Consider the following 12187-nt stretch of genomic DNA (forward strand, 5'->3'; position numbering starts at 1 on the left):
CGGCTGTAATGCCAGAAACCAGTCCCCGGAAGCTTGTTTCCTTTCCAGTGAAGAATTGGCTTGGTAGTTTGGTCTGCCCTGTTCCCATGATGCACTGGGCCAGGGACAGACTAATTTGCATATAGCCAGGTTCTGAACTGGGATGGTGCAGTGAGCTAAAAAACGGTGATGGATCAAGCCCTGATCTGTTGACTGGGTAGGAGTGTTCTGATTAACTCAGATACTCTGTCCATCACCACCCCCTTTTTGTAATTATTTTGGCCACCATGAGTGTGGAAGGGTATGCTCAGACATGAGTCCCTTGCTCATTGCACCATCAGGATTCAGGCAAGCCGGGCCGAAGACGGCTGTAATGCCAGAAACCGGTCCCCGGAAGCTTGTTTCCTTTCCAGTGAAGAATTGGCTTGGTAGTTTGGTCTGCCCTGTTCCCATGATGCACTGGGCCAGGGACAGACTAATTTGCATATAGCCAGGTTCTGAACTGGGATGGTGCAGTGAGCTAAAAAACGGTGATGGATCAAGCCCTGATCTGTTGACTGGGTAGGAGTGTTCTGATTAACTCAGATACTCTGTCCATCACCACCCCCTTTTTGTAATTATTTTGGCCACCATGAGTGTGGAAGGGTATGCTCAGACATGAGTCCCTTGCTCATTGCACCATCAGGATTCAAGCAAGCCGGGCCGAAGACGGCTGTAATGCCAGAAACCGGTCCCCGGAAGCTTGTTTCCTTTCCAGTGAAGAATTGGCTTGGTAGTTTGGTCTGCCCTGTTCCCATGATGCACTGGGCCAGGGACAGACTAATTTGCATATAGCCAGGTTCTGAACTGGGATGGTGCAGTGAGCTAAAAAACGGTGATGGATCAAGCCCTGATCTGTTGACTGGGTAGGAGTGTTCTGATTAACTCAGATACTTTGTCCATCACCACCCCCTTTTTGTAATTTGCTTGGGTGGATCCCAGCATGTGTTCTTATGGTGAATACACTGCAAAAGTCAAAGTATGCGTCAAAAAAGGCTATTTCCCCCACATTTATGAACCAAAAAAATGGGCATTTCCATTCAATGGCCAAAGTCTTGCCAGCCTTTTTGCAGTTGAATATTTGGGTGGACCTGACATACAGCATTGGAATGGACCATACCTATAACCATGTGAAAACCTCATTGACATCACAGTGATTTCGCAAGATCCATGTTTTGACTGTTTCTTGTAATGGACGAGCGACATAGCCACACAAGTGGGGTTGCGTTTTCATCAGAAGAAATGTGGGAAAATTGCATTGCAGGAATTTTGTGGATGACCACAGATTTTGGATGGTCACTCACAGAAAAATGAGGAAATCTGTGATTTTAGCTGAAGATTCTCCTTTGCCAGGCATTCTATGTCAGAAAACATAGCGGGATCCATGCAAATCACACCACCCTGGACTCCCTTGAGTGTCTAACTTTCAGAAATCTCTAGGTTTGACAGGATTCACTGGGTGCCAGCTGAGCCCAGTTCAAATATCAACGCTGCACACGTCACCACAAAGGCAACATTTTGAATTTTCCTTGTTTCATTTGGGACATTTGCTGAAGGAGACGATGAGCCCAGCCTAACAAGCAGAGTGTTGTTTTCATTAGGAGTAGTGTGGGAATATAGAATAATAGAACATTTGTTATTAGCAACTTAAATTGTCTCCATATTTCGCTTCCAAAAGCAAGCCAGTGTGTAAGAAAGAACACATTTTCTAAAATGCCCTGTGAATCAAATGATAGTATTGGTAACTCCAAATTCAGAGTTGCACAGAAAATCACAATTCCTAAATTTAGTATGTTGAACATATTTTAAATAATGCATCGATTTTCCTCACACCTATATTTCCTTCATTAAATTTTATCATAGGAATTCACACATGGTCGGTACACAATGAAAAATCATAATAAGCGGCAGCTCGGTTGTTTACTCTGGTTTTTGACTGTTTTTGGTCAACCAATAATCAGTATAAATCCCAGAAATCAGATAGGTCTGACAGACGCAACTGTATATTACTTGTTAAGTGACCATCAGGGCAAACATTTTCTGATAAGAATGCTATCACCTATATGTATTTTGTCCTGTTTAGTTTCCCTATTTTTCACACACATGAACCCTTGTTGAATTTTAAATTTTGTGTAGCTTCCACAAATATATAGCTTTACGACTCATTCATGGGTTTCACTAACATTCCCACCACGACTGTTGGAAGGTAGAAACCACCATAACACCTTTCCTAAACAGGAATCCTGTGGTATTTTTAAGGAGACCCTCACCCACTGCAATTCACTATTGTTAGGAACAGCTGAGAGGAAGCCTCACCAGTGAAGGAGTTAAAAAGGCATGTGCACTTTGTTTTGTATGTGTGGCTCTTCCTCTAATGTAGTTGGTATTTACTCACTACCTCCTGCAGCTAGTTAAAAAGACTATAACTCTATGAGAGGTGGTTCACCAAGTGGCTTTTCACGCAGACTTTGACCTATATAAAGTTTGAATGATGTGCAAGGTAAATAAAAGCGCTATTCATGGAAGGCTAACAATGTGATAAACAATATATGACACCACAATAAACTACTAGTGCACATTTCTTACAGTATATCGATGACACGATTTCGCGTTGTTCTCGGAAGACTTTGATAACCCCGCGAACTGAAATGACATCACCAATGTCGATGTTGGATTTCCGGTTTTCCTCGTCTTTGAGACTCTTCAACATGGCAGAGAGATTCAATCCACCAACTGTGCTCGGACAGGCACTCTGAGCTGCTGAAAGATGGGTGATATGCATCAGGAAACAGCCTTGAGCCACATCAGGAAGCAGAAACGTAATGGAAATAAGACGAAGGCAGGGCTCGAAAACAAATGAGCAACATTAGTCGTACATTTAAAAATATCAGACTCCGTGACATAAATAGTATCAGAACATCAAGTCAAGTGCATAAAAAAACTGCATGTAACAAAGCTTTTCAAGCAGCTTACCAGCCAGAAAAGACTGTGTCAATGAATATTGTACAGATGGGATATTATTCTTTACTAAATATCGTTATTGTTCAATATCATTTCCCAATGAAGTGAGTTTTAGACTTGTTTATATTTTCTCCAGTGCTTTGCCCACCAGGCAAATATTCCCACTACTCCAAAATGTCTGTTGTCTTTAGTTTAATCATTACAAGTTTGGTGCAGTCTGGTCAAGACAGAAGATCTCAAAAGTTGTTTTTTTATACACACACTCAAATAAGAATTCTGATGACGAATAAAGATACAATTTACAGATCAACTCCAGAGTTAGCATGCACTCACACCTTCCATAGAGGAAGTGCATTTTTGGATTTGTATAAACCTGTCGAACTATTTTTGCGAAAACCTGAAAACGAAAATGTATTCTTACTCCATTCTTGGTAGTAAATCATAATCAGGGCCACTGGAATTAAGCAGCGGGGAGGGACACAATCTGTGGAAGGGTTGAGTACATTATGCGTGAAGAAAAGGTAAATTATGCGACACAATGCGCCACATTTTGCCATACCATTACTTCAATATTTTGTCATTTGTACACATGTTAACACTGTCCGAGCATTGGTTGCACCTTATAAGTCCCAGGTTAACGCCCAAATATAGCATTAAGTAACAGAAAGGTACCTAGTCAACCTTTGTAAAGGGTCTTCCACTGCGCGGCAACACGTCGCTGCATTTTTAATAAGGTTTGTACTGTGTGAGGTAGACACAATTTGTTTTGTTAACATGTACAGATTATGCAGCAGATCATGGATTATAAGGCAAATCTAGAGTTATACGAAAAATGCTGCAGCCGCACAATCGCATAATTCCAATGTCCCTGATCATAATTTTAAGAGAGACACAGAGAATAAAATTAAGTAACACCTCTTTATAGCTACTCGGCCATCAGCAACATTAAATTAAACCTTTAGGTGACTATCTCAGACACTTTTAGCCTGTATAGAAAGACCTGCGTCACATGGATCTGCCTCGTAGACGATGACTAACCAGCTGGACCGGACACAGGAGAACTTTGAAAGGACGCAGAGAACCAAACTTAAATTAAGTAAAAAAGGACCTTAATCAAAAGAAGATAAAAGAAGAAAAATATAAAGGCTGTGTTTAAAAGAGAGGGATAATATTAGCCTCCATGTCTTTCTTGAAAGTATAACGTTTCCAGCAGGACTAATAGGAGGAGTTCAAAAAGATAGAAGCGGTGTCAATCGCCTGCTAAAAGTATGTCTCGAAAGATGGAGTCTTCCGCTGCCTTAGCACAGGGGACGGAGGGCACTCCGAACGTACCCAAGTTTATATTAGGACCAGCGCACTTAGAGACCTGGTTACTATCTCGGGAAAGAACCCAAAAGCGGTTAAAACAAGAATTTACAATGCAATAGGTCTCGCAGCATTAAAGTTTGAGTTATTGGCATTGTGTATGACAATGCGTTGCATAATTTTTTTTAGCAAACTTTGAATTGGTGAGCAGTGAGAGTGTGTGCAAGAGTATGCTGTTGCTCACAGCTGTTATTATTCACACAGCTCTGATGATGCACCTCACGCACGGGGCTGACGCAGTTATTATTCACACAGCTCTGATGATGCACCTCAGGCACTGGGCTCACAGCTGTTATTATTGTATGTAAATGTAAATGTATTGCGATTTATATAGCGCACTTATCACCCGTAGGCATCAAGGCGCTTGCCTTGGGAACCCGTCCTGGTATTCCCCTGTGAGATAGCCCCAGCAGGGTATCCACAAGGTGAAAGCCAGGCATCCCGCCGCGAGGGGCCGTAGTGGAGATTAAGCAAGCTATTGCCCAGAGTCGCAGAGTGTGAACCCGTGAGTCGATTAGGCACCGGAACGAGAATTATCGAGTCCATGGAATTTTTGAGCCCAAGACCCGGCGAGGCGGGGAATTGAACCCTGGTCCAGGACCGATCTCAGCTTCCAGGTCTGCCGCCTCTAACCCCTGAGCCACACTTCTCCACTATTCACACAGCTCTGATGATGCACCTCACGCACGGGCTCACAGTTGTTATTCACACAGCTCTGATGATGCACCTCACGCACGGGCTCACAGTTGTTATTCACACAGCTCTGATGATGCACCTCACGCACGGGCTCACAGTTGTTATTCACACAGCTCTGATGATGCACCTCACGCACGGGGCTGACGCAGTTATTATTCACACAGCTCTGATGATGCATCTCAGGCACGGGCTCACAGCTGTTATTATTCACAAAGCTCTGATGATGCACCTCAGGCACGGGCTCACAGCTGTTATTATTCACACAGCTCTGATGATGCACCTTAGGCATGGGCTCACAGCTGTTATTATTCACACAGCTCTGAAGATGAACCTCACGCACCGGGCTGACGCAGTTATTATTCACACAGCTCTGATGATGCACCTCAAGCACGGGCTCAAAGCTGTTATTATTCACACAGCTCTGATGATGCACCTCACGCACGGGGCATGCAGTTATTATTCACACAACTCTGATGATGCACCTCACGCACGGGCTCACAGCTGTTATTATTCACACAGCTCTGATGATGCACTTCAGCACGGGGCTCACAGCTGTTATTATTCACACAGCTCTGATGTTGCACCTCATGCACGGGCTCACAGCTGTTATTATTCACACAGCTCTGATGATGCACCTCACGCACGGGGCTGACGCACCTATTATTCACACCGCTCTATTTTGTGTACCTTTGTAACTGTATATATGTAACTTGTTAGCGTGTTTAGTGTATCTTGTGTACCTTTTGTAACTTACCTAGTTCTTTTGTAAAGCGCTCTGACACCTTTTGGGTAAAGTTTGCGCTATATAAAACTTCATTAAAGAAAGTAAATAGTATAGGTAAATATTATTTCATTTCAGCAGTGGATATGCGAGTTCCCTACCCCTCCGTCATTAGTGTAACGTTGTGAGGGCACAGACCCGCAATAGCGTACTGACTACAGAGATTGGAATCGCGGCAATAACTAGGGTGGGTGAGCGTGTGCCCAGTCTATTTCTTTATTCGAACGGGATGCCTCTGTAGTCTGCTACGATGGATGACGTGCGAGAAAGCAAGTCAATGCTGCAGCAGGGTGCCACTCGAACCACTGCTTCTTAACGGAACGTTTAGTGTCGAAAATGCCACATATGCCTCAGAGAACCGTCCCCGTATGGTGCATGCCCTGACAACGTCCCTTAAGGATGCCGCGCATATCCCAAAACCCGGGAACGGGGGCAGCAGCCAAAGCTTCCTGCACGGAGTATCAGTTACGAACATACCCGGGAGAGGTCCAACGATCGTTCACTCTGACGATAAACGGCCATACCACACTCTTTAACGTTCCTCCCATCCTTAAAGTCGAGCCACAGGCTGGCCTAACATCCCCGCTCTGGGAGAAGCGGTTAAAAACAGGTCCGTTACCGACTAACATTAAGAAACCCCTAACCAAGGCAACAAACTCGCTTCAAACTGGGCGGCTTACACAGCCTGTATGAGAGCGGCTGGAGAGTAGCACGTGCGGACCTGCCCCAGCATCAAATTAAATAGCATGAACGGACAGCAAAAAGCATGAAAAACACAACACGAAACCGAAACCTTCCGTGGGGCGGGACTTTCGTCTTCGGAAGCCCGCGCACGCGCCCACGGAGTGCCACGGAGAGAAGCAGTGCTGGTGACGCGGGGCTCCCATGCCCGAGGGAGATCCCCACGGAGGCTGCAGAAGTCCAGAATGGCGGTAAGTGGCGCTTAGTTGTAGGGGGGAGGGGGAGTGCGCTTGTGTGTGTGCGCGCGCCTGTGTGTTGCCTGTGTGTATGTGTGCGGCGGCGGCAGCGGGGGGGTCTCTATGTGTGTGTGCGTGCGTGTGTGTAGGTGCGCTCGTGTGTGTGTCTCTGTGTGTGTGCGGCGGGGGTGTATGTGTGTGTGCGCGTGTATGTAGGTGCGCTCGTGTGTGTGTCTCTGTGTGTGCGCATGCATGCAGGGGGAGGTGTGGCTGGGTGTTACGGCTTTCCAGGAGACAGGAGCTGGCCAAAGCGAGCGCGTGCTCGTGCGCGTGGCCCGCTCAAATCGCCTTCTGGCAGAGGAAATGCGCACGGCCAGGTGCTGTCTCCTGGAAAGCTGCGTCGCTCACAATAGGTCTCTGGCGAGACAGCGCTTCGCGCTGTAAATCGCCACAAGACCTAAAAAACGAGGTTAACAATTGAGAATATTACCTAAGTTTCTCTGTTTACTCTTCATAAACGTGAAAGTATTTGATGAAGCATCAGGGTGAATTATCTAGGAAAGTGAGAGGGAAATGGCTGAAGAGAGTGTTTGTGTACCTCTGGAAAGGAAAACAAGTGCCTTCCGGAGTAAAGGATATAGCTCTACGCTCTAAGGCAGATACATCAGAGACTCTTTAAAAATAAATGAACAATATGATGGCTGTCAGTTTCAAGCATTAAACTTCATTTGGAAGTCAGGTGGTTAAGGAGGAAATACTGTATTAAAATCTTTAATGTAGCTGTAATATTACAGTGGAGGTTGGTGTGAACACATATTCTTTAAAATTTTGACAGATTAAGCCTGCTCTGCCCACTGGAATTTCAAAGATCTCCAACTATCAATGGCCCTGGACAATCAAAGAGGGGCAGCGGTGATAGCGGATATTATCAATTAGCTGCACCACCATAGAAGCTTTCTCTAAGGCTCGTTGGACAGCAGCTTCAATTTGTCAGTCCAGGGAAAGGTATATGGTGCAAGTAGGGAAACAGAAGATGCGCACAAAAGAACAAGGGAGGTTTGCTCAGAGACGTGGAATTCCTAGGGGATTGTCGTAATGGGGACTCACATGTGAACGCGTGCCTACACTTCATTTACATTGTAGTGGGGCACTGGGACATCAAAGTGCAAGGAGGCAAGAAAAATACCCTTATCTAATAAAACAAAGTTTCAAATATTTTCAACAGGTCCACAGGCCTTTTGACCAACATGAGTGGATTTGCAGATATTTTTAGCTGTACTGAGACACACAGTATAGGTGAAAAATGCATACACAGATCTGGCTGCAGTCTGTGAACAGAGTACTTTTGACGTTGCATGCCCAAAGCCAATGTCCTGTGCCTGTGTCACAACAGCAGTTTAAGCCATGTTGCACTATATTACTAAAGACAGCCACATGGTTTTCCGTTTTTCAAAGTGGGCCATGGCCAGTACGTGATGGCTGCATTAAAACCTGCCTTTTCCTTTTCAACACTTTCCTCTATGAGGCCTATGTAAGCATGGCTTGAGTTATACCTAATTACACTGCAACCTCAAAGATCTGCTTCTCTGAGCTGTTGTGTTCTTTGCTCCAACATCTGTCTTCATGTTGCCCTCCTTCATATTTGAAGTCAGTTCTACTGCTATGGTCCTACTGCGTCATGATTTCTGTGCATCCTCAAAGTTAAAACTCTACCTTAAAGTCTCCTCGACAAACGACATATAAGGATTCAGAAGCTGCCTAAAACTAATGCTTAACTGAATATAAAGCGCCAACCTCAAGTTCAACCCAACTAAGAAGGAGTTCCTTGTATTAGCCCACAGCTGCGATGAAACACAGATTTGAGTCTGGCTATTCGAAATGAACCTGGACAGTTTCACCCAACAACTGGCATCAATGCAAGATCTGTTGGGTTACCCTCAGCAGAGAACTCACCTACAAAGAACAAAAAGCAAAAAAACAAAGACTGCTTGGTACCAATGTTCCCTCTGAAAAAAGATGAAACCCTTACTTACAAAAACCGACATTATAGCAGCAATGCAATCCCTTTTCCTCTCACACCTGGATGGAGGCAACATTTTGATCGAAGCCCTACCAGACTCCCCTGTGGTACTCCTCAAAGGCATCCGACAGGCTGCAACATGTCTTATCAAGGGTCGGAAGAAATTCATCAACATCTTCTCAACACTGAAAGAATTGGATTGGCTTCACCTCCAGGCCTGCAGCAGCTGTGTCATGTACATCAGTATAATAACAATACCAGACATATCTTCCCAAAAAACTACCAACTTCAGGGGACAACGCCATCACAACAGCCACCACATCGCCAGAAAGGAGAGGAAAATGTGCAAGAAAAATTGAACCAGTTGACAGTCTTCTTGGTCTACACTTTCAGGAAATGGGACAGCATCCCCATCAAAACTAGAATTGGTGCAACTCTGCAGAAATTCAGGAAGAAGCTGTAGACTCACCTTTTAGAGGAAAACTATCCCACCCTTCACCTCATCAGATAAAAGGAAGGCACCTATATAACAGATACCATCACTCCACATCACGGGACGTAGCTTGGTCAATAATATTAGGAGAATGTGTGTCTGGGGATTACCAACAAGCAAAGTGTGTACCCAACTAAAAAGGTGGAGAGTGGACATGGACAGATAGGAGGGAAGGGCTACAGGTTTTGCACTGCAGAGTTACTAAACAATCTGACAAAACAGAAATAAAGTACAGGACTAAACTATAGTACACGAATGGCCAAAGTGGGTAGTGATGGAACACCATCTTGAAATACAGCATTATGTAAAGTACATACGCAGGCTTGTGCCAATAGATATGTACGACTTCAAATAATGAGAACAATACAAGGACATTGGGCACATATTCCAATGCACCCTCCATACCTTCCCCAATTATCTTTTAAGCTTCAAGGCCAAGGTTGCTTAAACGCGACACTTCTTTGACACCCTACACCCTACTTACATTAGTTTCTGCTAAAAGCTGACATCTAGCCCAGATGCAGAACCTGCACGACTGTTGTGCAGGGCGCATCTATAAATCCAAATTAAACAGGCCAGCTTCTGGAAAGGCCCAGCAAGAACAGAACCAGAGCATATCCGAGGCTCTCTGAGTCTCTGGTAGAGCTATCATATGGCCCCACTGTGGGAGAGGTGTGGCGCCGCAGCCAGGGCGACTGACGCTGGAATCTGGGGATCAGGGTTCGATCCCCGGCTCCGGCGGCAGGTTAGCCCAGCACCATGCGACTCTGGGCAATAGCTTGCTTAATCTTCCCGACGGCCCCCAGCGCCTAGAGACCCTAACGGGTGATTGTGCGCTATACAAATGTGGATTATTATTATATGTGACAAAAATATCCAGACATGACCCTTTTAGCAACGGAAAATTGTATTCTGATTTTGTAGTTTATTTTTTAAAATATTTTCATCATCAATATTGTGGGTAGCTAAAAAGTTAGGACTGGCTAACAGTGTTATGCATAACACAGAGTCACTTACAGCTATTCTAGCAGAGTTTAATGGCAAAAGTTGAAACATGGGAACTTCAACTGTTAAATTAAAATTGAAAGCATGAACCAAAGAACAGTGTTGAATAATTACATATCCTTGAAGATATTGAAAATACAATGTACTTCCAGCAGGAAACACAGGTAAAAAAATGTTTAAACCACTCCAGCCCTAACCTGAATGAAGCAATATTAGCGCAAAATAATTGTTATTTTTTAATTTTTTTTAATTTTAAGGTTTTTATCAGCCATCAGTTAGATACATATGTAGCACAGGAGAACAACAAAAATGCCATCTTCAAAACATGAAGAAGATCACAGAGAACGGAGAAGGAAAAGGGAAAAAGAATGCTATGACAATATTAGAAAATTACAAATGATTGCAAACATTGACATAAAATGATATAGTGTAGACAATATATCTACTAGTCCCACTGAAGGCTCAACCAAACCCTTTCAAATTTAGCCCTGGAGCGTGGACCCCTAGCTTTTGCTAAGGCCAATTCCATTTCATAAACCCCCCTCAGTAATACCCAAAATGTGGTAATTTTCAGACTCTGTGTTTGGATCCACGCCCTGGCGTTGCACAAACGAGCACAAACTATAGTAATCAAAACCAAAGATTTCGATAAATTGCGCAGATTGGCTACTATCTCCAATTGAATTTCTTTCTCAGATAATTGAATATCATTGCCTGATAGATTACTCAACTCACGGGTAACCTCAACCCAAAACACATTTAACTTTGGACATGTAACAAACATGTGTCGGAGATCAGCGGCATATTCCTGACACTTTGGGCAACATGACTTAAAAGAAGCGTTAGTGGCGGCCCACTTAGAGATAACCTATGGGGTATAATACAACATAAACATAATCCGATGTTGCTGTAGCTTCAGGTTAACTGAGGTAACTGCAGTGTTAATTATAGCCAATGATATGTGTAATTCCTCATTTGTAATATTGGTTCCAAAAGTCCGGTTTAATTTGGCTGTAATCTGTGTGCCATCATCATTAGCGGCCAATAAGAATCTCTGATAGACTTTCCCTATGCAGCCCGGCCTGAAATCTGAAAAATTGCACATAATACCTCTGTAAAACTGGGTAGGGCTGATAAGCCCGCTCCTTGAATAAAATAATCCCAGACTTGCAAATATTTAAAAAACAAATTATGTACTACCCCAAATTCTTCTCTCAGTGAAGCAAATGATCTAAAACCTTGCTCATCGTACAGCTGCCCAAGCTCTGTTATGCCGCAGCGTTGCCACCCTCTCTCCACAGAATCAAAAAATATATCAGACAGTCTCGGGTTACCCCAAAGAGTAGTAAATCCGTGCAGTTTGGGTAATGCATAGGCATTACGTTTATCTTGCCAGATCCGGGCAATATGTCTGACTATCTTAAATCGAACCCTTTTATAATAATTCGGGTCAGCCATTTTGTACAGTAAAAAGCCGGTGTTTGTGATACGCAAACCAGATCTTACCCACACCAGGCCCCTTAAGTAGACGTTGGATCCGATTGACAAAAGCAGCCCAAAAATGAGCTTTAAAGTCTGGGAGTTTAAAACCACCTTGTACATATGTTAATTTAATACACCTAAGAGCTCTCCTTGCCCTCCGACAGCCCCATATATAACTACCTACAGCACTATCTAGCTGCTTAAAGAATGACAGGGGAACCCTCAGTGGAATAGTATGAGACAGGTAGAGGACCTTCGGTAGAATAGTCATTTTAACTGCATTACACCTCCCCATAATAGTGAGCGGTAACTTGTGACAGCTACGCAAATCTGCAACAACCTTTTTAAGCATTGGCTCATAATTTAAAGCAATAACATCCTCCGTGTAACAGCTGAGACAGACTCCAAGATATGTTGCAGTTCTAGTGATTCCTAGCGAGAGTGGGCCT

General features: G+C 43.9%; 1 protein-coding gene across 10 annotated transcripts in view; it reads right to left on the bottom strand.

Moving 5' to 3' along the window:
* Window positions 1–12187, bottom strand: part of STN1 (STN1 subunit of CST complex) — a 508555-nt gene that overhangs the window by 241704 nt on the left and 254664 nt on the right. For 7 of the 10 annotated variants that reach the window (XM_078643719.1, XM_078643710.1, XM_078643717.1 and 4 more), the window contains one exon: window positions 2605–2778. In XM_078643719.1, coding sequence (XP_078499845.1) covers window positions 2605–2778 — 174 coding nt within the window. The remainder of the gene's footprint in view (window positions 1–2604; window positions 2779–12187) is intronic. The other 3 variants (XM_078643715.1, XM_078643718.1, XM_078643716.1) reach the window with 1 other exon arrangement.

Source organism: Lissotriton helveticus, chromosome 5_1, assembly GCF_964261635.1.
Source record: "Lissotriton helveticus chromosome 5_1, aLisHel1.1, whole genome shotgun sequence".
NCBI classification, from domain to species: Eukaryota; Metazoa; Chordata; class Amphibia; order Caudata; family Salamandridae; genus Lissotriton; species Lissotriton helveticus.